The sequence below is a fragment of the Ailuropoda melanoleuca genome, chromosome 13 (assembly GCF_002007445.2).
Source record: "Ailuropoda melanoleuca isolate Jingjing chromosome 13, ASM200744v2, whole genome shotgun sequence".
Classification (NCBI taxonomy): Eukaryota; Metazoa; Chordata; class Mammalia; order Carnivora; family Ursidae; genus Ailuropoda; species Ailuropoda melanoleuca.
The window spans coordinates 30,769,255-30,794,936 of NC_048230.1; the positions used below are offsets into that span (position 1 = coordinate 30,769,255).

The 25,682-nt window shown below is 50.4% G+C and overlaps 2 protein-coding genes and 1 long non-coding RNA gene across 12 annotated transcripts in view; 1 reads left to right on the forward strand and 2 right to left on the reverse strand.

Annotated features, from left to right (window-relative positions):
* The window catches only part of MAP3K3 (mitogen-activated protein kinase kinase kinase 3), a 49,200-nt gene extending 26,955 nt beyond the window's left edge, over positions 1-22,245 (forward strand). Inside the window, exons 6-16 of the mRNA XM_011231431.3 lie at positions 1,592-1,712; positions 9,409-9,542; positions 12,396-12,469; positions 14,646-14,713; positions 14,927-15,019; positions 15,610-15,801; positions 16,350-16,498; positions 17,158-17,289; positions 17,717-17,846; positions 18,185-18,362; positions 19,462-22,245. Coding sequence (XP_011229733.1) covers positions 1,592-1,712; positions 9,409-9,542; positions 12,396-12,469; positions 14,646-14,713; positions 14,927-15,019; positions 15,610-15,801; positions 16,350-16,498; positions 17,158-17,289; positions 17,717-17,846; positions 18,185-18,362; positions 19,462-19,690 — 1,500 coding nt within the window. The 3' untranslated portion in view covers positions 19,691-22,245. The remainder of the gene's footprint in view (positions 1-1,591; positions 1,713-9,408; positions 9,543-12,395; positions 12,470-14,645; positions 14,714-14,926; positions 15,020-15,609; positions 15,802-16,349; positions 16,499-17,157; positions 17,290-17,716; positions 17,847-18,184; positions 18,363-19,461) is intronic.
* On the reverse strand, positions 10,066-15,615 carry LOC117795428. Its single transcript, XR_004619440.1, has 2 exons — positions 14,574-15,615; positions 10,066-10,394 (listed from the first exon to the last, which is right to left on the reverse strand). It is a non-coding gene; the product is annotated as an uncharacterized LOC117795428 (long non-coding RNA).
* A 2,312-nt stretch (positions 22,246-24,557) lies between the features above and the next one.
* STRADA (STE20 related adaptor alpha) overlaps positions 24,558-25,682 on the reverse strand; it is a 31,058-nt gene continuing 29,933 nt past the window's right edge. For 9 of the 10 annotated variants that reach the window (XM_034640134.1, XM_034640136.1, XM_034640132.1 and 6 more), the window contains 4 exons: positions 25,231-25,325; positions 24,996-25,040; positions 24,774-24,913; positions 24,558-24,699 (listed from right to left, as the gene is read on the reverse strand). In XM_034640134.1, the coding sequence (XP_034496025.1) occupies positions 24,889-24,913; positions 24,996-25,040; positions 25,231-25,325 (165 nt within the window). In that variant the 3' untranslated portion in view covers positions 24,558-24,699; positions 24,774-24,888. Of the gene's footprint in view, positions 24,700-24,773; positions 24,914-24,995; positions 25,041-25,230; positions 25,373-25,682 lie in introns of those variants that run through there. The other variant, XM_034640133.1, reaches the window with a different exon arrangement.

Here is a 25,682-nt window from a genome sequence, read left to right on the forward strand (position 1 = left end):
CTTTCTTGTCTCAGGTCTTAGAGTTTAAAATTGAGTTTAGAGCCTATGTTCTTTGGTACATTTCAAATTCACATTGCCAAGATTTATGGAATTCTCACTATGTGTAAGGCCTTTGTGCAAGCAGGTGTCCTCAGGGGGCTCATCATGTGGCTCTTCTCTTTCCGACTGCAGGGCTATGGCCTTTCCGTGCCCTTCACTGGCCTGCTTCCCCAGAATGTGGCTTTGACTGTTTTTTCCTTTCTGACTCTCAGCAGAGAGCTATTGCACATCGGAGGCTTCAGCAAGAACATTCCACTTCCCCTTGGTTCTGACTTCCCGTTAGAGCAAGACAGTTTGTAAAGACAGCCCTGCATGTGATAAAGTCTGGCGTGGAGAGGCCAGAGGAGGCTGCTTGGCAGCTGAATTCACCCCTGAGAGCGGGAAGCCTTTTTCCTGGAGGACAGGATATAGTTTGTTTAGGTCGGACTTTTTTTTCTTGTGTGAGGTAGAAAAGCTAGAGAAGCAAGTTGAAACTTTGCCCCAAGTTATTTAGCACTCCTGACCTCCCATTCCCACTCTCTGTAGTGTTCCACGTGCTTATAATCGCATCCCGACATCACTTGCTCACCGCTCACCTTTGATCTTCAGCTTTCTCAGTGCAAGCCCTTTGTTGCTTTGATTTTTTTCTAGGCTCACTTGGTGGTTTGACTAGAACAGTGCAAAAGTGAGGGTACATGGGGTATATTTGCTGACCTCATTCTGAGGTCCTTAACCTCTGGCAGAATGGTACCTATGATAGCCTTTCCCAGATCAACACAACCTTGAGGTGATTTTGCATGTAAACCCTCGTGATACTAAGCAACTGAGATTTTGCCTTAATCTGGGGGGAGTGATTGTGGTTGGGGTAGAAGCAGCACATCAAGCTGCTTTTAGAAATACATGTTTATCAACCAGAATTCTGTTGGTCAGGGAGGTTGCTGTCATTCTCTCTTCTGACCCCCCCACTCGGCAGGTGATCTCGCTGCCGAAATAATTTCCTGCTATTTTTCCCAAGCTCTCTGGAGAATTTTATGAGAGGGTATTTACAACTCACTTTTCTGTTTGGCATATTATTATAGGAAAACCTGTTATTCCTCCATGCCTGGGTCAGTACCTCTTAAACTGGGGCAGTGGGTCTCAGTGCTCAGGTATCACTGAAGCTGTAAAACTACCATGAGGAAATAGTGGTTTGCCAAGACAGATGGAGGAGTGAGATTTAGAGGAAGGCTGGGTACCTCAAGTATTGAAAGTGTGGAGGCAGGGGCGCCTAGGTGGCTCAGTCGGCTAAGCCTTTGCCTTCAGTTCAGGTCATGATCCCAGGGACCTGGGATCAAGCCCCGCGTTGGGCTCCCTGCTCAGCAGCGGGTCTGCTTCTCCCCCTTCATCTGCCCCTCCTCCCTGCTTGTGTTCTCTCTCTCTCTCAAATAAATAAATAAATAAATAAATCTAAAAAAAAAAAAAAAACAAACGTGTGAAGGCAGCTAAGAGCACAAAGAATCTTAGGGAAGGGCAAGCAGCCTTTCTTGACCTGCCTGCCTAAAGTTAGCTCAGCCTTTTTCCTCTTCTCTTACAGACCAGTCCCTCTCCCCACTCTGGGGTGTCCAGGCAGGTGCGGATCAAAGCTTCCCAGTCTGCAGGAGATATCAATACCATCTACCAGCCCCCTGAGCCCAGAAGCAGGCACCTCTCTGTCAGTGAGTATTTCACCCCTTTTTTCCCCTCTCGTCTAATTTATCTGCCCATGTTTTTAAAATATCAAGTATTTATTAATTAAAAAGTCATCATCAAACATTTAGAAACTATTACTCTGTGCAAAATAATCCTCTATGCCTTTATTTGGGGGGGGATGGGGTAGATAAATGACTCGGATGGTGTCCTGACTCTCAAGGAGCTTACACTATAACAACGTGATGGCATGACCAAGTTCCTTTTTAAACTTGTCTGAAAAAGTGATCTCCTCAAACATCTGCTTGAAGACGTCCAGAAGCAAACAGTCCACTTTCATTTTTGACCATTGTTTCGCCAAAGAACTGGGGACTTATGAGGTTAGGAGTAAGGTCCAAGTTTGAGTTTTGACCTCAGACCTCTTGCTTATGATTCCTGAGGAGTCCTTATGCTTTGAGGAAGATGCTGACCAATGAAAATCTCGGGGACTCAAGCTAAGTTGTCTGGGAAGGACAGGAGACTGTTGACATAGTATATATGATTGGTTAACTAGGAAGAAAACTACATAGCTGTCCCCAGGCCTCCCCAGGAAAGAAATCAAAGTCAGGTCTGTGCGTTATACCAGATAACCCAGAATTGGTCTGGATCCCATTTCCCAGAGTCTGAGGGGAAGCCCATGTCCTTAATTGTGGAATTTGTATCAAGCAGGAAACCTGGCTTTATCAAACATTTGTGTTGAACCTACTGCCCTAACGTTGCTGAGACTCCTGGTGCTGCTAGGAAGACAAGTTCTATCCACACAGGTAGAGTGCATCAAACTGAACTGCTCTCTGAAGATCTTGAGCTGAGCATGGGGAGTTCTGAACGTCAGTCCTGCCTCTGAGCCTGTCTGTGAGTGATAAGCCTCCTGAGAAGGTAGCAGGAAGAATGTGTTACTGAGGCACTGACTTTGCCTTACTGAGTAATTTTTGGAACTTGAGCAAACACTGGTAGTAAGTGTTGCCAAGCTGAAGGTCTGTATTTGAGTTTCATATTTCTCTAACATTGTGGATAATTGGTGGCTGTGTTTTCAATAAGCTGGTAGAGGAGAGAGAGCCAACACCCCAGCAAGGAGGCCCTATCCGGAACATCTCTGGCCCTGGAATCCAGGTGCCCTGAAGCCTAGGAAACTCTGCCAGCTCGGCCTCTGTTCCAGAGCCCTCAGAGAGATTGAGGGGCTGGAGGAGGGCAGCATTGTTCATTTGTACAGTAAGCAATGAGGATTGACATGGGGCCGTGATTGGGCCTGCTCCTAAGCAAGAGCCTGTGATTTGTGTGTAGAGGCAGGGGCCAAATGCTGGGCCATTGCTGTGAGGAGCCATAGATAGAATTTCCGTGTCTGAGAAGGCTGAGGAATAGGATTTCTGTGAAGTAGATCCTGTGTATCTACAGAATGGCCAACACAGCCTCCTAGCACACGTAGATCCTGGGTTCCTTCGTTCAGCAAGCAGTATGTACCAGCCATTGAGCTGGGATGGGGGCAACAGTAGAGGACAGGGTGGGGTGGGAGGAGGCAATAACTAACTTGGCCCAGGACTTTGGAGAAGTGCTTCCACAGAAGAGGAAACATCAGAGCTGCCACAGGAAGGAAAGATTTACCAAGCATAGAGATATTCCAGGCACAGGAAGGGGCACCTGCCAGACACCATCACAAAAGGTGGTGGGTTCGGAGAACCCCGAGTGGTGTGGAGTGTGGTGGACATGACGGAAGAGGTGGGCGGAGCCTGCCAGCCTTTCCATAGAGCTGAGAAATGGCAGAGGTTATTTCTAACTGGAATGACTTGGGACATGCATTCCGTGGAGGAGCTGTTTGAACTAGATCTTTAGAGATTGTAGGGGATTTCCATAGGTAAGGATGACGGGAGAGGACTTTTTGACTGTTTGCCTGTGGAGATCTCCCTTGTCCTTCAGACTGGGTGATACATTTGGAGGAGAATAAAGAAAGCTGAGAAAGGATGCCTGGGGCATCCCTAAAGAGCCTGGACTGCCCTTGGGCTTGTTTGGTGGGCAGTGGGAAGCCACTGAAAATGTTGGTCCCTAATGCCCGTCTCTGTTACAATGCTCATCACATTATCTTATTGTCTTTTTTCTCTCCCTATCAAACTGCATTTTTGTTCATTCATTTATTCACTTAAGATTTAATTGGCCACGTATCAGCTGTGTGCCAGAAACATGGGAAGCAAAAAAGACCTTGCTCCTGCCCCTGTGGCTCTTACAGCTGCATGGGAAGACAAACACTTGTCTTGATGAGATTAATGTATAATTTATAGGCTGTGACTGAAGGGTGTATGGTGCTGTGAGCATGTGTAATGGAGGGATGCATCCTAGTTTCGGGGCCAGGAGAGCCTTAGCCTATGATCCAGAGCGTGAATGATGCAAAGGGGAAGCAGGGAAGAGAGTGCTGGGCAGAGAGAGCTACACGTGTGAAGGCGTGATGGCTGAGGGGAGTATGGTGTGATTGAGACAGAAAGAAGCCCTGAGGCTGGAGAGACGGGAGCAGTGGGCGGGAAGAACGGGCTGAGGCCAGGGAGGGAGGCGGAGCCTTGTGGTCTGTGATGAAGATTTTGATCCTTAATGTTGAAAGCAGTGAAAATCCACTTTCTGGCTTTTAAGGTGATAGGAATAGGTGGTATGACATACTGAGATTTGTGTTTTGAGAAGATTGCTGTAGCTACAGTGTGGAGAACAGATTGCTGGGGAGCAAGAACGGACCAAAGGGGGAACCATGTTAGGCTAGTGTAGTTTGGTCCAGGTGAAGAACACAGAAGTTTGGATTAGGCTAGTGGAGTAGTGGAGAGAAGAAAGCACAGGTGGATTTGAGACCTTTAGAAGGTAAAACCAACAAAACATGGTGTTGCTTGGTTCTCAAAGTGTAGTCTAGGGACTTGAGGCGGGGAGGGGGTCCCTGAGATCCCTTCAGGAGGTCTATGATTTGCCTTTTTACTCCATTCTCTCTTGAGTCTGAGTGGAGTTTGCCAGAGGTTACCTGACTGAGGTGATGTAATTGCTCTGATGGCTAATGGAATGTGTGCTTGTGTATTATTGTGTTTTCAAAATTTTTGAGCTTTAATTTCTAATACAGTGAATATCAATTGATATAACCCGCTTAATAAAAACTCTTCAGTGTTCTTGATTTTTAAAGTGTAAAAGGGTTCTAAGAGGTTTAAGAACCACTGTGGTATTCGATTCACTTTGTGAGTGTTGGAAGGGCAGGAGATAAGTTACTGGTTTATGGATCTGGATAAATGGCATTGCCTTTCACTAAGACAGGAACGAGAGACGAGAGCCTGGTTTCCTGTGCTGAGAAGAGGCAGACCTGATGTTTTTAGATAGGTTAAATTGGAGGTGCCTTTGAGACAGCTAAGAGGACCTATCAAATGGACAGGTAGATATACAGGTCTTCAGCTCAAAGGGGAGGAAATCAGGACTAGAAAAAAAATTAGAAATTGTCCAGTTGAAGCCTCAGGTCCAGATGAGAGGCCCTAGGCAGAGACTGCAGAGTAAGAAGAGGCTGAGCCTCGGGAACCCAGACATTTAGTGGCCAATTAGAGGAGGATGAACCTGCAGAGGACACAGGAGTGACCAGAGAAACAGGAGAGGGTGGGAGGGGGCCTTACATGGTACCAGCCAGGTTGGAAAGGGTAAGAGACACAACTTGTCCTTTTCATCCACAAATGTCTTGAGTGGCTGCTGTGACGGTACAGTGTAAGGCCTTCTGGAAGTAGAAGAAAACAGGAAGAAGGGAGAGTCAGGGTTTAAGTATCAGGCATGAGGAGAAGTCCTTGCAGTAGAAATGGGGCCAAAAGAGAGGCCTTAGGGCGCCTGGGTGGCGCAGTCGTTAAGCGTCTGCCTTCGGCTCAGGGTGTTATCCCGGCGTTCCGGGATCGAGCCCCACATCAGGCTCTTCCGCTATGAGCCTGCTTCTTCCCCTCCCACTCCCCCTGCTTGTGTTCCCTCTCTTGCTGGCTATCTCTATCTCTGTCAAATAAATAAATAAAATCTTTGAAAAAAAAAAAGAGGCGAGGACTCTATCCCACTCCCTTTTATTCTAGGCGAGCTTATGACTCGCTCGAGTTTTATGACTTTCAAAGCTAGGTCAGAAAAAGTGAGGGGTGCCTGGGTGGCTCAGTTGTTAAGCATCTGCCTTCGGCTCAGGGTGTGATCCCGGCGTTCTGGGATCGAGCCCTGCATCAGTCTCCTCTGCTATGAGCCTGCTTCTTCCCCTCCCACTCCCCTGCTGTGTTCCCTCTCTCACCTGGCTATCTCTCTGTCAAATAAATAAATAAAATCTTAAAAAAAAAAAAAAAAGAGAGAGAGAGGCCTTAGTGATTCAACTCCCAAGCAGCAGGAACAAGGGGCGGGGGTTGCCCTCCTCCCCCCCCAACATGAAGAAACCGGTGAGTATTTAGTGAGAGATGGCAACATGCGGGTCATTCAGCCCCCCGCGGCACTATTTTCAGTGATGGGGAAGTGCAAGGTAGCTCAATCCATGCTGTTTCTTTGAACTTCTTCCTTATATTGAATTGAAAATCTGCCTTCCCTCACTTTACCCAGTGAGTCTGGTACTGCTCTCTTGACCAACACAGATACATAGATAACATCTTTCATATGATAGGTTTCCAACTGTTTGAAACCAGCTGTCCTGTTTGCTTTTTGTTTTCCCCATCATAATATACATACCTTGAATTTTAATTTTTTTTTAAATTTTTTAAATTTTTTAATTTTAATTTTTTTCAATCCAATTAGTCTGTTAAACTAGTTCATGCTAAAAAAGAAAAACAAGCAACAAGCAAAAACAACAACAACTAGGTAATAAGTTAACCCAAAAGAAAGACCCCATGGGGAGATCTTCAGACAAGGCAGATGGAATTTCCCTACGTGACGATGCCCTTCCTTATATCTTTGCCTGTAGAAATTCTGTCCACCTTTGAAGCCGAGCTCAAGCACCATTTTTTCCATAATACGTTGGGTGGTGCCCTTAAGCCACGCAGCCAAGCCTCAAATGCAGGACTTGTCCCTGCCACATTCTGACTCCTGTTGGGTCTAATGCATCTCATTAAGTGCCTTTGCCTCTGTTCTACTCCATCTTGCTCCTTGTCTTGCCACTGCAGTCCCACAGTGAGGCAAGCCAGATTGCAGCCCCTAAGGAATGGGTGGTGGGGGAGCTGAGGCAGTCAGTTCTTTCAAGGAGTTTGGCTGTGAAAGAAAAACAGAGGTTAGTGGCTTACAGGAAAGGCAAAAAGTAAGGTCAAGATTGTAAGCTAGAAATCTGAGCGTGCTCATGAAGAAGGGAGGTGCAAAGTCAGCTGAAAAGGGGATTGAAGGAGGTGCCAAGGGGACGTGGGGAAGCCAACTCCTGTTGCAGATGACGTGGGGAGTGCAGATAGAGGGTGCCTAATGCCTTGACAAGGGGGAGGGGAGCCCTATTCTTCGGAGAGGAGAGGGGGAGAAAGTGTTGAAAGGACGAGGTGACTTGCAGGGAGTCCCTGGCAGCAGCTGGTGAGAGAGCTGTGCGCAGTGCAGACCTCCCCTCCTGGTGCAGTAGAAGGGCAGAGCCCACCATCACATAGGTCAGTTTCCTTCACTTCCACGGGGTTTTTCTTTTGTGATGCTGGATGAGACCAGAAACTATTTAGTAGTGATGGCAACTTCAAAATCAAATGGGAATTTTGAAAATTGAAACATCTAGGATGTTCTCAGGGTCTTGTGGGATGAAACGTTAAGAAGCACTGTTCTGCACAGCCTGGTCCAGTGTGAGCACTGAAAAATACTGGTTAAGATTTCCCATTGAGGAAGGAAAAAAACAGTCGATTCCTCCCCCAGTCTCATCTGCCCAGCAAGAGACAGCAGGGTTTAGAGAATAGTTGATGGCCAAAAGAGCTATCTCTTTGTACTTGGAATGACCTGCACATTAACACTGACCCCAAACCCTAGAACTCCCTGCGGAGGGAACTTCCTGACTGCATCAGCTTCCTGACCGGTGTCTCCTATGAGAAGGGCTAGAATCTGAGAGCCAGTCTTTCAGCTTTGGGTGAGAGTTTTGCTCAGACTTTGCACTATGGGTTAAGGAGCTGGCAGACAGCTGGCATGCCCTGGGAGGAGCACAGCTAGTCAGCAGCTTAAAGCCCTGGCTTTCTCCTCCTGTGTAGAACACCTTCGCGCAGAGCTGTGGGCCACTCTGAACACAGGACAACCACTCTGCTTTGTTGCTTCAGCTGCTGCTGACGGGGCCCTTTGGCACAAACGGCCCTATAAGAATAGAGCAAGATCTGGCTGGAATGCCGGGGAAGGGCATCCCAGAGAGCTTGCCATCCCCACCATGCCTGCCTTCCAAGGCCCAGAATGAGTTGTCTTGCATAGTACTGTGGTTTGTGCTGTCTGGCTCACTGCTGTCTCTGTTGGTAAATAGTGGGCACAACAGTGAGTCTTGCAGTCCAGTATCCTGTCCTGTTAAGGTCCCTGTCTCATTTGTTTTCGATTGCTGGTGTGTGTCTTACTAGCCCCCAATTTCTGAATTGAAGATAAAAACAAAACTGAAAATGCTCTGGAGCAGTTCTGCCAACTCCTGGTTTTTCCATTTGCTTCCTCTGATAGCCATTGGTTTGGGGAGACTTCCCTTTCCTGCCCCAAGCTGTGGGCCTGTGCACAATAGCCCCTGGCCCATTGCCCATCAGATAACAAGGCTGGCTCTCTGCAGGCAGCAATGTGTATTGGAAAAAGTGAAAGTCTCTGGCTGGAAATAAAAGCTCAGAAAACCTTTGCTATTTTCCCCCAGCCCCTTCTGGGTCTGTAGTCCTGGCCTCATGTGAGTAAGTCCCATGCTACCTGTAAAACCAGGGGAGAGTTCAGTGGTAGCTGGTAAAGGAGAGAATGGGTGTCTAGGGCCTTGGATATTTTATCCCAGGGAGACTTCACCTATATACTCCATGTAACAGACTGGGGGCAGTTCATCCTGTCTGGAGATAGTTTGGACCACTGTCTGGGACTTCATCAATAAATAAGTTTTTCTTTCTCTCTAATCAGTCCCTTACAGGAGACATTTTTGGTTCATTCTAGGTCAAGTGTGTAATACCTTTTCATTCCAAAGTATATTGGTCACGGTTCAGGTGCACAGAGTAGAATCCACTCTAACTAGTTTCGCGGAGAAGAGATTTAGTGCACATCCTGGCATATAAAGTGATTGGAGAGAAAGAAATAGATTCTAGGTTAAGACACCACAGAGCTCCTACCCTATCTGTAACCAGGAAACTACCAGATTCAGAAGCACATTCCCCCAGTGCTCTGGTCCACACCACGTGCATAGGGAGGACTGCATCTGCGTCTTGACTTCGGGAAAACTGGAGGCCAGGTGTCGGACCTCTGCTCATGCTGCCCCAGAAAAACCAGGGCTTCTATGACTATGCCCAGGAGCAGTAGGAGCAGCAGGAACCCATCTAAATCTCACACAAGTGCATCTGATTGGCCGGACCTTAGAGGGTCTTAGGAATAATAGCTTTTACCTAATTAACTTCTGAAGTATAGGAAGGCATACTAGAAGGGTAGAATGGATCTTGAGTCTAATCCATTGTATCTGCCACATAGAGTGAAGGAAACGAATTCTGCTGAGTTCCTACCTGGTACCCTGTCTGCTGCTCTCAGCCACATATTCTGGGCTCTGTTGTAAAAGGTCTTGTTTCTGTGCTCTAGGCTCCCAGAACCCTGGCCGAAGCTCACCTCCCCCTGGCTACGTGCCTGAGCGGCAGCAACGCATTGCCCGTCAGGGGTCCTACACCAGCATCAACAGCGAAGGGGAGTTCATCCCAGAGACCAGCGAGCAGTGTGTGAGTACAGGGCTTGGGATGTGCCTTGGAGTGTGTCAGACCAAGGTTATAATGGGGCTTCTCAGTGGGCATGGTGCAGAGCTGAGGGATTTGAACCCCATCCAGTAGCTCCTTTGTAAACCAGGCCTGCCCAAATACAGATTATTCCTTTTTAGGGGCCAAGTATTAATTCCTACCATGGACAGTGTGTAAACTACCCAGCTTTCTTGGTGTTGGATAAGCATGTGACAAATTTTTCCTCTGCTATGCTCCTCTCACTGGTCTCCCCTCAGAACACCACTCTGCTATTTGAATACTTCCTTACAACCACCTGTGATATCAGCAGAGTTTAACATATGACCAATCCTAAACCGACAGATTTTGTTTTTTATCAGCCATATTTTAGTTTTGCTATTTCTTGATGAAAGGTAGGGGGTGTACCATATCCAAATTGCACTGTAGAAATGGTGATTTTGGGTGAGCTTTTATGATGGTAGACAGCTATATTAGCTTATCTGTTGCAACACAACAAATTACCACAAACTTAGCAGTTTAAAAACAGCATACATTTATTATTTTACAGTTTCCCTGGGTAAGGAACCTAGGCATGATTTAATGGGGTCCTCCATTCAGGGTTACACAAGACTACAGTCAAGTGTCAGCCAGGCTGCATTCTTTTCTGGAACTTGGGGTTCCCCCCTGAGCTTATGTGTTTGTTGGCAGTTGTTATTAGCACTGTGGTCCCTGTTTTCTTGCTGTCTGTTGGCCAGGGGCCACTCTGAGCTCCTAGAAGCCACTTTCAGTTCCTTGCAACATGGCTCTCTCACAACATGGCAGCTTCTTCAAGGCAGGAGGAGAATCTCTTGCTTCAGTCTGTAAAGATGGAGTCATAAAATGTAACATAAGCGTGGAAATGAATATGCCACCCTCTTTGCCATAGTCTGTTGACTAGAAACAAGTTACAAGTTCTACCCATACTTTAGGGGAGGTGTTTATACAAGACTGTGACTCATTGTCGGGGCCACCTTAGGGTATGCCCACCACAATGGCTAACCCATTTTAATGGCTAACTTTTTAACTAGTGACTTACTTGATGAAAATGGCATTTTGGCTCAGTGAACTCAGCAAGAGTGAGCTCTCTGGCTTCATCCTGGTCTTTTCAACAAGCTTACTTTGATTTCATAAGAGAAAGATCCACTCTTATAAATTTTTAAGATTTGGTCTGGGAAGGGGAAATTTCTTAAGAGCAATAGCATCACAGAAGGACCAGCACCACCACATAAGGGATTTTACAGGAAACTGATCCTTGTCACTTTTCTTTCCCCTAAAACTGATTCTTAAAACTTTTCTTTCCCAGTGATAGCTAATCTCTATAAAGCATTATCCAAACTACATAGACTGTGAGAAGGAAGCTGTTTACACTGCTGCTTTTCTTTTCTGTAACTCCTGCTTCCAGATAAATTTATGTTTAGAACAGTGACCTGGAGTGCTTTTAGTTAAGGATTCCCTCCTTGGGTATTTTACTGACCATCCTTTCTGTTTTCTCTAAACAGAGCACTTCTGGCCATCAGCTCTGTCAGAGGTGACTTGGGTATAAAATCTCAGAGATGCAAATGAGTTCATTGCCTTTGGTCTCTATCCTTCCCCATGGCCCTATATCCTGGTCCTTTTACATCTTTGCTTTACCTGCCTACCCTGGAAGGTGTGGGAGTATCGGACTCCTAGCGAGGACAGAGTTTTAGAAAGAGGCCAAAGAAGGGATGCCTAGGTCCTTCACCTTAGCTAAAGTGAATTGTTCCCGGTAACCAGCCATTCAAGATAAATCCACTTAACAGAGACCAAAACAGTATAGTATATAGTGAAAGAATATTCAACTGGGACTTTCTTGAAAAGTGAAACTAAGATAGGTTTATTTTGGTTTTTTTTTTCCATCAGATTATGGTAATAGTTGCATCTCTTTGCTAAGTTTTAGAATGAACAAAAGCATGATTCATGTTAATTTTTTTGGCTTAATTTTTCTAACAAAAATTTTGCTGACACATCATAACCTCCTTTACTTCCCCTTTGCTGTGATACTTTGGGATAATTTGAGGAAGGGATAATTTGAGTTGGAAACTAATTTTATGAAAGTTGTTAGTGAATTTTCATAATTCTGATTTCTGCTTCCCTACGTAATGTTTAACTTTGGATCTCAGACAATGAATACTCTGATAGAGAATACCCCCATAAGCAAAATGAAGGGGGATTAGTTGGAGAAAAAGCTAATCTGAAGGCTTTTTGTTACTGCATTGACCAAGGGCTAGAGAAACATTTTAACTTACATAGATACTTATTGCCTCCATATGGGAACCGGCAACTAGGACTTTTTTCATCAGTATCAACTGCATAATACTAGTTTCATAACTTGAAACAATTCTCCTAACCTTCCTAGACCTGCAGTGACTTGTCTGTGGAATGAGGGCAATACTTGTCTCTGTAAATTTTAAATTATGGAGTGTAAACAGAAGCATTACGGTCCCACCCATATGCCATGGAAGCCTCTGCGGGGTAGTACCAGCTTCAGTGCCAGGCTCCCAGTATTCATGAGCCAACAAAATGCCAACAAGAGAAGTAGCGTCTCTGCTTTGCTCTCCTGGCAGAGCTCCTTGGGATGCTGGCCAGACATTTTTCTCCCTCCTGGAAAGTTGCCTTTCAAACTACGGGGGAGAATGGTACCTTCCTAACCATTCTTCCCACTGCACAGGCAGAGAAAGGGCACTTTCATATTTTGACAAAAAGGACTATTTGTTGGCCTTGGCTGGGCCATAAAGCCCTGAGTCACCTGGCTGGGACTGGGGCTGCGGCTGGGGTTTTATTGTATGACTTGCCTTGCAGATGTTGGATCCCCTGAGCAGTGCTGAGAATTCCTTGTCAGGAAGCTGCCAATCTTTGGACAGGTCGGCAGACAGGTATGGGACTGTGGCTGCTTTGGGGGCTAGTACATAGGCATGTTTGGGACTGATGGGCTGAGGAGACAGAGTTAGCTAGTATGTCTCTGATCTAGACGCTGGCCTGCAGGTCCATGGTTAAAACATCATGCTTCTGGGAAAGAAACCTCTTTCTGGGATTCCTAGCCCTTTCCTTAATTTTTCAAATACCATGAGAATGTTATGTTTGTATAATTAGGTGAATGTAATAGTAGCTCATAATAGCAATCATATGTATTAAATGCTTGCTTTGTTATCCCAAGTGCTTTACATGTTTTGAGTTTCTGTATAATACACGCTGCTCTTGTGCTCTTGGCCTCATCTGTGATCTGGCCTGAAGTAGTGAACCTTCAGTGTTTTGGGGGAAAATTTGAACTGTCACCTGTGGGTTTACTTTCCTTTTTTTTTTTTCCTCCAAATGTTTCTGATGGAGTTAGAAACTGGATTAGAAAACAGGGGCGCCTGGGTGGCACAGCGGTTAAGCGTCTGCCTTCGGCTCAGGCGTGATCCCGGTGTTATGGGATCGAGCTCCACATCAGGCTCCTCTGCTATGAGCCTGCTTCTTCCTCTCCCACTCCCCCTGCCTGTGTTCCCTCTCTCGCTGGCTGTCTCTATCTCTGTCAAATAAATAAATAAAATCTTTAAAAAAAAAAAGAAAAGAAAAAGAAAGAAAAAAGAAAACCAGAAAACAAAATACCCAGACTGCCTAGCTTACCGCACTATCTGCTTGGTGTGTAATCTTTCCTCACACTTTAGGAGGGAACAAGTGCTGTCTTACATACCAAATGGTTCTGTGGAGCTGGTTCACCCATCAGCAGAGGTATGTTTAGAGTTGGCTTTGACACTGATCCAGCCAGTCTCTCTTCTTGACCTTGTTATGCCCAATAGCACATTTGATCATGTCTGGCTGGGCTTAGGGTTGTAGTCAGAGGCTATGGAGCAGGTTTAGGAATTTTTTTCCCCCCTTCTTTGTTTAACTGATTAATTGTTCACATGGATACCGGCCAAATTCATACTATGTCTTTCCTAACAGATCTGAAAACTAAGGAGCACTGTCTTCCTTCTAGACGTCATAGAATACAGTCATAGTTACTTGTTGGTGTCCAATTCGTAGCATTGCTTGGGGCTTGCTCTTCAACCAGGGGAGCAAGACGGCCCAGGTAAAAGTGCCAGGAGTTGCTGCCACAATCTGAAGACTCTGCCTGGACAGGGACCGACTCTGGCTTTGGATTATCTCCTAAGCTTTGTGGCCAAGCAGGGGTGGGGAGTGGGCCGGGCAGTAGGACAAGACCATGGAAGGTCTAGTAGTTGTGAAGTAGGGGACGGCCCCCATGTCATTGCCTTGACCGTTTCTGACCCGTGGCCCTCTCAAAAGGCACTGTGACGTGTAAGGTAGAAGACCATTCCGGTGAATTCTAGGAAAGATAGCTGAGCGTACCCAGGGTACGATCCTTGGGTTTTGCCTCTGTCCCTCCAACGCTTTGTTTTTATTTCCTTGGGAGTAACACCCAGAGACCTGGACTTACTCGCTTGAGGCCCAGCCTAACTTGAGCATAGTGCTTTCCTCTCCTCCTTATGGGATCTGTAGCCACATAGATCCCAGCTCCATCCAATATAAGTCAAGTAGCTTCCTTTAACCTCTCCGTTCCTCAGTTTCCCTGTCTCTAAAGTGGGATGGTGGTGCTTAGTCTGAAAGGAAGATGCTTGGTGTTGTTGCTATTTTTATTACTGCGGTGGACAAGGGATGTTTCGGAACTCTTCGCCTGTTACCAAGGTGGGAGGAAAGAGCAAGAAGGGAAAGTGGTGTGCCAAACTCCGAGCTGGAGTTTGTGAGGGCTAGAGGAGTTGATTCTTCCAGGTTCTGTCAGATTTGGACCTCAGACTACTAAAGAGAAAGTAGGAGGTCAAACTCAGAAGAGGGCTGTTTCTCTCAAATTCTGCTTCCCTCCCAAACTGTGAGGAAAGATTACATGCCAAGCAGGCACTGTGGTAAGCTAGGCAGTCTGGATATTTTGTTTTCAGGTTTTTCTATTCTATATAATGATGCGGAGGGAGTTAGAAAAGAGAATCCATCTGGATATCCTACCTTCTGCCCTGGTGGGCAGCTTTTCCAGGTAGGCTGATGTCTACGTTGTGATTTCATTTTGTTTTTTTCCAGCCCATCCTTCCGGAAATCGAGAATGTCCCGAGCCCAGAGCTTCCCAGACAACAGACAGGAATTCTCAGGTGAGCTCTCCAGAGCCTGAAGAGCACTGCAGGGTGTCTGGATGGGACTGGGGCATTCTGCTTTTGCTAGCTGAGTTGGGAAGCCAGGAGTGTATTTTAATTCTCCTCGGGCCTGTGGCTCTGACGTCTCAGGTGACAGAGGGGCTTAAATGGTTCACACACATTGACCTACCCCGAAACCAGTGATTCCTCTGTCTCCTCTATCTAACTCAGATCGGGAAACTCAGCTGTATGACAAAGGGGTCAAAGGTGGAACCTACCCCCGGCGCTACCACGTGTCTGTGCACCACAAGGACTACAATGAGGGTGAGTACACCTCTACCCTGCCCCCTGCTGGCTGCCTCAGAATGGACATGGGTAGAGCTTTGCCACCCAAAAGCCCTGCTAGGGGCTAGGCCCAGGCCCTCCAGACCGCACGTTTTCTTTATTCCTGAGGAGCTGTGCCAAGACTTGAGGCACTAGAGACTGAGGGGAGATGGGCGGAAGGACAGTGTTTGGAAACCAAGATGCTGCCACTGGGAACACTGCCCTTGATCTGAATCCCTAGCATGTCCCATGGTGCCAGCTCTCCAGCGCCCTCTTCTGCCCCATGGCAGCAGACAGAATGGAGCTTCCACAAAGGTTTAGGATTAGGATGCCAGGGAAGACAGACTTCAGCAGTGGATTAGCCCTGCGAGTGATGTGGTGCCCGAGGTGCCTTCCCTTTGGCCAGGGCTTCCTGAACCATCCCTGGCTGCTCCCTAATTCCTGCCTCTGTTCTGATTCTCAGGGTGCTTGGGACATTAGCCATTCTGGCAAGGATTAGGTAAAAGGGCAGATGGGATGATGTGGTTTGCACGTTTAGCCTCGTGGCCAGGGGTCTGACTTGCTTTACTCTGGCTCTTGCACCCCTTCAGGCAGAAGAACATTTCCACGAATACGGCGTCATCAAGGCAACCTCTTTACCCTGGTGCCGTCCAGCCGGTCTCTGAGCACAAATGGCGAGAACATGGGTCTGGCGGTGCAATACCTGGACCCCAGAGGGCGCCTGCGGAGTGCGGACAGCGAGAATGCCCTCTCTGTGCAGGAGAGGAATGTGCCGACCAAGTGTGAGGAGTGGGCCCTGGCCAGAAGGAGACTGCCCAGGGGGTGCTCAGACAGGCGGCAGGGCAGGTAGCCAGAGGTCTCCTGGGGCTGTTCAGCTCAGTGGTAGGCTGCTCTGGCCCATCCTCATCACACTGGAAGAGCCTGTGGGTCAGCAGCAGATCCCCTGGACCTTAAGCCTCGTTCTACTGTTGTGTGACAAGCCACTTTCCCTCTCTGGTCTTTAGTCTCTGTTTAAATGGAAGAGCAATCTCCTCAGTCCTTGCCATATTCAGATGTTTAGGGACTTAGGTAGTAAAGGTATTTGGTCAGTTCAGAGGAGTGTTTAACCATGACGGTAGCCAGTCATCTGCCTCTCAGGACCTAATGGTCCCACTGATCAGGGCACCAAGCCTGCTCCAGATGGGGTCGAGATGCTGGGCTGAGAGGCAGGATGGTGCTGAGTGAGGGGGTCTTGAGCCGGAGGTCCCATCACAGAGCCTCTGGAAACCAAGGCAAGATCTCAATAAATAATGTGCCTGGGCTAATGTTCTTTCCATCTGTTCTCCTGTAGCTCCTAGTGCCCCCATCAATTGGCGCCGTGGGAAGCTCCTGGGCCAGGGTGCCTTCGGCAGGGTCTATCTGTGCTATGATGTGGACACAGGACGTGAACTTGCTTCCAAGCAAGTCCAATTTGACCCAGACAGCCCTGAGACAAGCAAGGTACTGCCTTCCCCATGGTCTGGCTTCCACTTTCCGCCCTTAACAGGAATTCCTGTCTCACTGCATAGATCAACTGCTCAAGAAGCTACAGCTTGTTTCCCCCATCATTCTTCCTTCCAAGTTCCCTTGTTCTCCTCCCTGGCCATGGCCATGGGGCAGAGGGACTGTGGTCCAAACAAGCATTAGACCCCCTAGGGGAGGGATTAGGTATGAAGACCTGAGTTGATGCCAAAGTACCAAACCACCCGAACTGAGAGGCAGTGGCCAGTGCCACAAAGAGCAGTACCTGCCCACCCTCACCAAACAGATGCCTCTCAGCCCTCGGTCCAGGAAGGAGTTTATCTTTGGAGTTCGACTTTGGGTATGGCCTACACTCCACTCTGAGTGGACAAATGCAGCAGTTACCTTAACTAAGCACCTACACCCATTCTCCCACCCCACTGTCTGCCTTCTTCCAGCATGGGAGTGCCACTGTCCCATGGGTCGCCCAACATTGTGTCCAAGGGCCAGACGGTTAAGAGAGTACCCCTTTGCTCCAGCTGAGGTTCCCAAGGCAGATAGACTCCTCTGAGGTCACTTATTAGGGCAAGCTGAGCTGATCCCAGGTGGGCAGAAGCGGGGCCCTGCAAGCCAAGGTGACCACTGGGCCCCTCCCCTAGGAGGTGAGTGCTCTGGAATGTGAGATCCAGTTGCTGAAGAACTTGCAGCATGAGCGCATAGTGCAATACTATGGCTGTCTGCGGGACCGTGCCGAGAAGACTCTGACCATCTTCATGGAGTACATGCCGGGGGTACGTGCTCCTCAGTGCATGTGGGACACACACAAAAGAGGCCCAGACCTGGGCCGCGGGCTCTGGAGGAGGGGTCCCTTGGACATGCTTCTGATCACTTGAGATGCCAGAGGTTCAGGGGGAAAATGAGAGGTGACGGTCAAAGTCAGGAGAGCCCTGCGTCTGGCGGTGGTGACGGTGTGGGATGTGAAGCGTCCCAGGCCACCCTGACCTGAGGCTTACAGGGAGGCTGCACTCTCCAGTAAGGACCACCTGTTCCTGGAGCAGAGAGGCCTCCCTTCTGGATTTAGCTCATACGTGGCTTAAGGGAACTATTCTCTAAGCTGCCTGGTACCCCCCAGCAAAGCCTGGTGCATCGCTCACCGGGGTTGGCTGTCCCCTCTCTACCCTTTCCTGAGCTGACTCCCTCTGACTCCTGTGGCTGTAGGGCTCAGTGAAAGACCAGTTGAAGGCCTACGGAGCTCTGACAGAGAGTGTGACCCGCAAGTATACCCGGCAGATCCTGGAGGGCATGTCCTACCTGCATAGCAACATGATCGTTCACCGAGACATCAAGGGTGAGCAGGCATAGGCTGTGGGGTCCCCAAGACCTGGTCACTTAACCATTCTGAATTTTCTAAAAAGTGAGACCCTAATTGCTTCCTTAGGGGATTGGTATAGATTGGTTGAGCAATTTGGAAAACTACTTGTAGGGTATTGTGCAGATGTTGGACATGGTGATGATCATTTCATGCTGTAGGGCGGAGCCAGTAGCGCTCTGTGCACGTCATGTCTGATGCATGGTAGTCTCCATTCTCCCCAGCAACCCCGTGACCTGGGAGGGAGGGGAAAAGGGTGGATGGTAGAAAATGCCCAGAGGGTCGAGGGTTGTAGCCTCTGCCCTTTCATGCCTTAGGAGCCAACATCCTCCGAGACTCTGCCGGGAACGTGAAGCTGGGGGACTTCGGAGCCAGCAAGCGCCTGCAGACCATCTGTATGTCAGGCACAGGCATGCGCTCGGTCACTGGCACGCCCTACTGGATGAGCCCTGAGGTGATCAGCGGTGAGGGCTATGGAAGGAAGGCAGACGTGTGGTGAGTGCTGGGGACATGCTGGGATGGCATCTCCATGTCTGGGCTGTCGTGACTCTAACTTAGAAATGAGCTGTGGGGGCTTTGCGGTGTGGTGGGAAGAAGAGGAGACTCACCTCTTGCAGCCAGGCCAGGAGCCAGGCCAGGATGTCGGTGCCTGCCGCAGCACATACAGCAAATGCATTGCGTTTTAACCCCAAATAGCACCTTATCTGCTGTTGATGAGAACTTGGGCCGTGAAAAACATCCCTAGGGTTTGCTAAATTCCTAACAGAAGTAGCACCAGTCTGAAGGCCTGGGTCAGTCTCTAAATCGTAGCAGGTTTCTTCTTCTCCTAGCATTCGGATGGCTTGTGTTTACACTACCTCACTTCCTGTGCGTCCTCTGAAAGGGCCTGGAAGTTGTGAGAGTGTCTTTTCCCCTCAGAACTGTATTGTGGTGGGCTGAGTGATGGTTCCTCAAAGATGCCCACATACTAACCCCATGCCCTGTTGATGTTTCCTTACGTGGCAGCAGGGCCTTTGCAGATATGCTTAATTGAAGGATTTTGAGTTGGGGAGCTTATCCTGGATCATCCAGGTGGGCTCAGTATAATTGCCAGTGTCCTTACAAAAGGGAGGCAGCTGGTGAGAGTGGGTAGCAAGAGATGGGACAGCGGAAGCAAGAGACTGGAGTGGTGTAAGGAGGGGCCGTGAACCAAGGAGTGCTGGCAGCCTCTAGAAACAGACCCTCCAGAAGGAACCGTCCCTGCTGACCCATTGACTTTAGCCCATTGAGACTGGTTCTAGACTTCTGACCTCCAGAAGAAATTTTTGTTATGTCTTATGCTTATTGTAATTTATTGCAGCAGCAATAAGAAACTAACATGGTTCTCTCAGAGCTCTTTCTGTCCATGCTAAGGGGTCTCTTCCTCAATCTCAAGACTCACCTGAGTGGGTGTAGGTTGATGAAGCCCTCATAGATGAGGCCTTGGGGACCCTCTACAGAGGTGTCAACCCTCAGCTTGCCCCATCCTGCCTCAGGGTGTTCGGAGAAAGGCACCTCCTTTCATGATGGTGGGCAGGTCAGGGAGCCGGGGGTGACAAGTGATTCTCTCTCCCAGGAGCCTGGGCTGCACCGTGGTAGAGATGCTGACGGAGAAACCACCTTGGGCAGAGTATGAAGCCATGGCCGCCATTTTCAAGATTGCGACCCAGCCCACCAATCCTCAGCTGCCCTCCCACATCTCTGAGCACGGCCGGGACTTCCTGAGGCGCATTTTTGTGGAGGCCCGCCAGAGACCTTCTGCCGAGGAGCTGCTCACACACCACTTTGCACAGCTCGTGTACTGAGCTCTCAAGGCACACTGCTGCCAGCTGCCCCTGCTGCACGGGCAAGGGCTGCCACGGGGCTCTGCAAAGTTGCTGCTTCTCCCAGGCAACGCTGTGGACCGTGGAGCTCCAGTCCAACCAGCGTTCGTCTATGCCCCTTCTACCACTGGGGCTCAGAACCAGGGCAGAGTAGCCGCAGCCTCAAGGACTGGGAGCCCCCAGCCTGCCAGACCCAAGAGCTCCAGCATCCTGAGCTCAGCGTGGAGGGGAAGGGGCTAGGGACAGTGTGTAAAGCGCTGAGGGCCTCACCCTCAGGGCTGTGTCCTGACACTGCAATCAGCACCAAAGCCCCACGGGTCTGGGGGCACAGGATGGACACGAGGGTCTGAATAGTGTTACTTTCATTCAGAGTGTTATTTTGTCTCTCCTCCCATGTCTGGAGACCACCAGGGCATCTCTGGGCTGGATGAGCCCACCCAAGCCTGAGGTAAAGCCCAGCATCCCACAGCCAATGGAAGGCAGAGGCTGGGGCTGCACTCTCCCCAGAGCCCCCAGGTCAGTTTTGCCAGTCCCTGTCCTTTACCAAAGATGAATGAAGCAAATGTTATGCTGCCTTATTCAGGGAAGGAGGAGCCCATCCTGCCTGCCCCCATGACCCTGCGCCCCTCCCTCCCCCAGCAGGGGCCTGAGATGTGGAACTGCCCCCACTTAGGGGGGGAGACCCAGTTTTGTCAATGCAATTGTCTCTGTTTTACAAGTTGGAGTCACTCTTATGCTGTACCCAGTTTCTAAACTGGAGACTGTGTACCCTTGGGCTCTGAGTATCCCTGTTGTGGGCTTGGGCCTTGGGCTGGATTGGAAAGAGCTAAAGGTAATGGCCTTTGTGTTCCTGACCTGGCACCTTTTCCCCCACTGGAGCAGAAAGGAAGATGGACAGCGTGGTGAGGGCATCTGACCCAGCTGGCTGCCCTGAGCGCTTGGGCAGGCTCTTTTAGATAGCCAGGGAGGTTGGATCTGGCTGTTTGTGAGTCATGACCCTGCTAAGCCAGAGCCCTCTCCACCTGGTAGAAGGGAGAGCCCATATGATGTCATCAACTGTGTCCCAAACTACCGTCTCTGTTCCTCCTTGGCCAGCCTTGCCCATCCCCATGAGGTCTCAGCCTCTTTCCCTTCTTAGAGGAGGAATGGTAGCAGGGGTCAGGGAGCCAGTATCTCCAAGCAGCTTAGAGTTGGCCTTATTTACCTCAGCCTGGGCGCTGGTCCTTTCTTCCGGCCCCTCCCCTCCAAAATGTGCCTATTGCTAGAGCTCCTCCCTCCCAACACCCAGTTTCCTTGGGAGTTGTCATTAAAGGAACAACAACAACAACAACGCCAGTGCCCAGGGATGGGCCTCTCCGGGGAGCTGGGGATTAGCGCCAGGCAGCTCATTGCCAGCCATGCCCACTTCCCCACGGGCACCAGAACAAGCCAAAGCCTTCGTTGTTTGTTGACGATGCACTTTTATGAATGTAGTTTCTATCGCTGTTTTTAGCCTTTTCACATCATGTAATGTGAGGCCTTGTACTTGTTAATTTATATCTCAGATCATATTTGATGGTTTTTATATATATCAATTCTAGATTGTTACAGGTGATGGACGCCTCAAGAGAGAGAAGAGAAAATGAAAGCAGCTGGTTTTGCAGGAATGTGTGTTGCACGGTGCCAGTTGGGCCTGGGCCCCTCTGTTTCCATCCTTTTCCCCCAGGGGCCTCTGTCAGGCACCCCCAGCTCAGCCCTCTGAAGACAGCATGTGCTCCTGTCTCCACCTCGGCCCTAGCCCAGGGTGGGGACTGGCCCCTCAACTTGACCAAAGCTGCCATGTGGCAGCTCGGCCTCTCCACGACCCTGTCCTGATGGCTGTAGCACTCTTCTTGGGCCCACACCCCTGTCCCTAATCCCTGTTCCCCAAGAGGAAACAGAGCACGGTGCCAGTGCCAACAAGACGACTCTGTGTGTCCCAGCTTCAGGCTCTCACAGAGCCCCACCTCCTGGGGTCTTACCTCACAGGGAATGGGTTTTAAAAGTGAATTTGCAAACAGGCCAACAAACGTACTCCAAAAAAAACAAAAGACCCTGATTTTTTTGTGTGCCAAAAACTGTGGACATGCTGGCTCAGCATCCTCAGGACCAAGCTGTTGCTTAATTTTAATTTATTGTCTTTATATTAAATAACCCAGATGACAAGTTGTGGGCCTAGGACAGCCTGGGCCCGAAGATTCTGAAAGGCAGTCCCCTGGCAGCCCCAGGCTTGCTGTGGGAAGGGCCATGCTGCCATTTGCTCATCATTCCGTGGATTGTGTCTGCCTTGGCCAAACCTACGTGGAAAGGCCAGGGCTGGGGACAGTCCACACTCCGCCGCCCTCCTGCCCCTCCTGCCCCTCCTGTCCACCTCAGCTCTGTGTCTGTGTCTGAATTGTGGATCGTGCAGAAGAACCTGCAGCCATAGTTATTTGACTATATCTCGACCGAGGGCTTGCAGTGCAAAGCCAGGCCAGTGTCGCGCATTACTTACAATAAAAGGGATCATTTATACCCAAGGGGTCCTGTGGCAATGCTTTTGGTTGGGTAGTGGAGAGAGTAGGTGTTTGCCCAGGAGGAGCCAGGTATGGTGCCTGGTAACCAGTGTGGGTCCCTCAGCAGAGAACTTGAAAGGACTCCAAGAGGGGTCCTAGGATGGGATGACTTGGTTGATACCACTGCTGGCTCAGAGGTGGCTCCCCACTCTCCCCACTTCCAGGAGCTCTGCTGAGGGGGCTTCTATCAGGGCTGATTATCAAGGTGGTACTGTCAGACCCCCCTGGCCCCAGTGTCACGTGTCTGGGGTCCGAGAACTTCATGGCATCTAGTAGTCTTCCTGGTGTAGGGCTCAGGCATCTCCAGGAGCCACCTCTCTGTTCTCTCCTCCTGGTCTATCTGCTGCTGGTGCTAAGGTCAGAGCAGGGAGAGACCCATCCTCGTCCCCATCTGAGGCCTCTAGTGCAGAATTTGGGCCTGCTTTGAATGAGGCTCTCAGCTCTCCTCATGCTGACGACTCAATGCCATTTCTGCTGAGTGTTAGCTCTGCTGCTTCAAGGGGCATTGTCTACCTCAACACAGGCCACTGGCCCATCTGCCACCAGAGTTGAAAACCCGCCCCCTACCCTGTCTTATGGGCATGGTGTCACTTAGGAACTTAAGGAATTGTATGGAGTGCAGTGGCAGCAAATCCCCCAGGAGTCAGCCCTCTTGCTCCACCAGTTCATGTAGCCCATGGGCAGTTTGGGGAAATCAGGACAGTTGGTTCTGGAACAGACAACCCAGACTTCCTGCCTATAATCTGCTGGGGGTGGAGGTGGGGGTGGAGGTGTCTCAGGTCCTCTAAGTTGGCCGTGTTTGCCCTGCTGTAAACTTGTCTCTCAGAGGAGCAGATAAGCTGTTTCTCCTTGGACTACCTGGGACGGTGACCATGGCTGCCCCACTCCCCAGTCTGAAAAAGTAAGGGGAAGATGACAGATGGGGAAGGACACACAAACTAGAGAACCTTCAGCAGCACTTGCTGAATCTGCTGGTTTCCACCATCCTTTGCCGATTTCCAGGGCAAGAGCGGTCCAGACAAGGACTCAGCAGAAGGGTCCTGCCTTCCAGTATACTGAAGTGAGGCTAGGCTCCATCATCTACTGATGGCCTGACCCTTTTTTTTTTTTTTCCTAAAGTAGGTTCCACACTGAGAGTGGGCTTTGAACTCACAACCCTGTGATCAAGACTTGCAACCTCTACTGACTGAGCCGGCCAGGCTCCCCATCCTGACCCTCCTAAACAACACAAAGCTGAGGGGCAAAGTGGAGTTGCAGTTCTAAAACCACTCTGGGTATGACAGCATCGAGGCCTGACTGTTGAAAAAGGAGGGCTCCCTCTTTTTCTCAGGTTGGTGTCATTTCCCTGACACCCATCACCAGCCCCACCCCCACCCTAATCAAGGCCAGGAGTGCTCTGGGCTGACCATGTCCCCTGTCACCGCTGCATGAGAAGTCTGCATCCTTCCTGCCACAAAGGACCCCCCTTTGCCCCCCACCCCATCAGGCCACATAATACAGAGTCAGAATCTGTTAAAACATGTTTAAAACAGGGTTGATCACAACAGTCAGAAACCGGCAGCAACAGGGGAGAAGAGAGGAGTGTGGCCCACGCCAGCCCCCAGCCAGTCTCTGTGGCTCTCAGCCTGGCGGGTGCTTTAGCTTCCGCTTCTTGACTCCGGTGGTGCAAGATGGGTCCCAAGCCCCACCGGGCATGCCCTGCCTCGCCTTTCAGGGGGAGGGCAGGGCTAATACACTTCCCCCTCCCTTCCTCCCCAGGGCCTTGGTGGGCATTCTGAGCCCCAGCGAGGGCACAAGGGCTCTCCTTCCTCCGGTCTCCATGGCTCAGGACCACGCTATGGGCAGAGGTAGATAGGGAAACATGGGGGCCACAGAGGGCCCCAGGTGGCAGTGAGGGAGCTTGGGACCCTGAGGAGGCATGGTGACTCCTTGCTGGAGAAAAGGCACCTAGATAGGGAAGCTGGGCTTGGGGGCCTCCCAGGGGGCCAGGGTGGTGAGGTGGGGTAGGCTGAAAGAAGTAGGAAGCAGGGTGGTGAGCAAACCCCAATCCTGATTCCCAAACCACCACCCCCCACCCAGGGAGAATGAAGGTATCCTAGAGCAGAGCCCTGTCCCCCTAACCCTCTGCCTGAGCAAGATGGCCTTATCCCCCTCCCACCCTGCCCCCCAACCTGAGCCCAGGTCCAATCTCTTTTCCACCCTTCCCACTGCCCCTCTGCAGGCCCTCTTCTACAGAGACAGTGGACGGTAGAGAGGCCTCAGGCCGTCTTGGTGCCAGAGTCCACCTCCTTGTGGGCCCAGAGCTCCTTATGCTGCTTCCGGCCGAAGCCCTCATCGTAGTTGCCTTTGCTCTTAAACAGCTGCTGAAAGTGGGGTTTGCAGTAAAATTCCCCGTGCAGTGCTGCATAGCTGCCCAGGCTGCGAAGCAGAACAACTGTGGTCAGGTCAGGTCAGGGCTGGCAGGCAAGGGCAGGGTTAGGGCAAGGGCGCACCTCAGCTTGGTGTGACAGTGCTTGCAACAGAAGCAAGAGTTGTGGAAAATGAGCTTGTCAGCCACCAGCCGCTCCATGGGGTACACAGTCTTCTGGCATGCGGCACAGCTCTCCTTCACCTGGGCCCGAAGGCTGAAGGACTGTCCCGGGAAGAGAGTCAGCCAGGGGCCTGACCCATGCCCATTCCTTCTTCCCCCCAACACTCCACTTTCAGGGCCCTACCTTGGAGCGCTGGACAGTGCTGCTGCCACCGCTGCCTTTGGCTTCCTAAGGGATAGGGCCAGTCAGGGCCAGGTCAGAGGGATGCCCCAGACCATTGCAGCGGTCACCAGCCCAGATCCCAGGAGCGTGGGGGGGGGGATGGGGCAAAGGGTGGTAAACCTGCCGCCCCTCACTCCCTCACCCCCAGGCCAGATGCCTGCGGAAGAGGAGCCCTCCCGCCCCGCTGATCACCTACATGAGAGGGGGTGGCCTGGGCGGCTTCTGCAGCCTGGAACATGGCTCGGTGGGGGTGATGGAGGCCCCAGGTGGAGACGCGGCACCCGCTGGGTTCTGCAAGGGGAAGTCGGTCGGTCGGGCCCCACAAGCTCTTCCCCAGCCTGCAGGGTGGGGTGGGAGTGTTTACAGGCAGGGGGTTGGGGGGCTGCGGTTGGGACTTTCCCTAAGTCATTTCCTGTTGCTCTGGGTCTTGCCACTTCCGCCCCTCACCCACCTCCCCCTTCGCCCGCTCGCCCCCCACGCTGCTCCCCAAGGGACAGGGGTACCTGAGTGGAACCATGTGTCGGGGGGACAGAGTTAGCCGGGAGCGGCCGGGGGAGGGGGTGCGGCGCAGCCGCCGTGAGCGCCCCGCGGCCCAGGACCCCGCCTGGATGAGGGGAGGTCAGGGGCGGGGGCCGGGCGGGGCCTGGG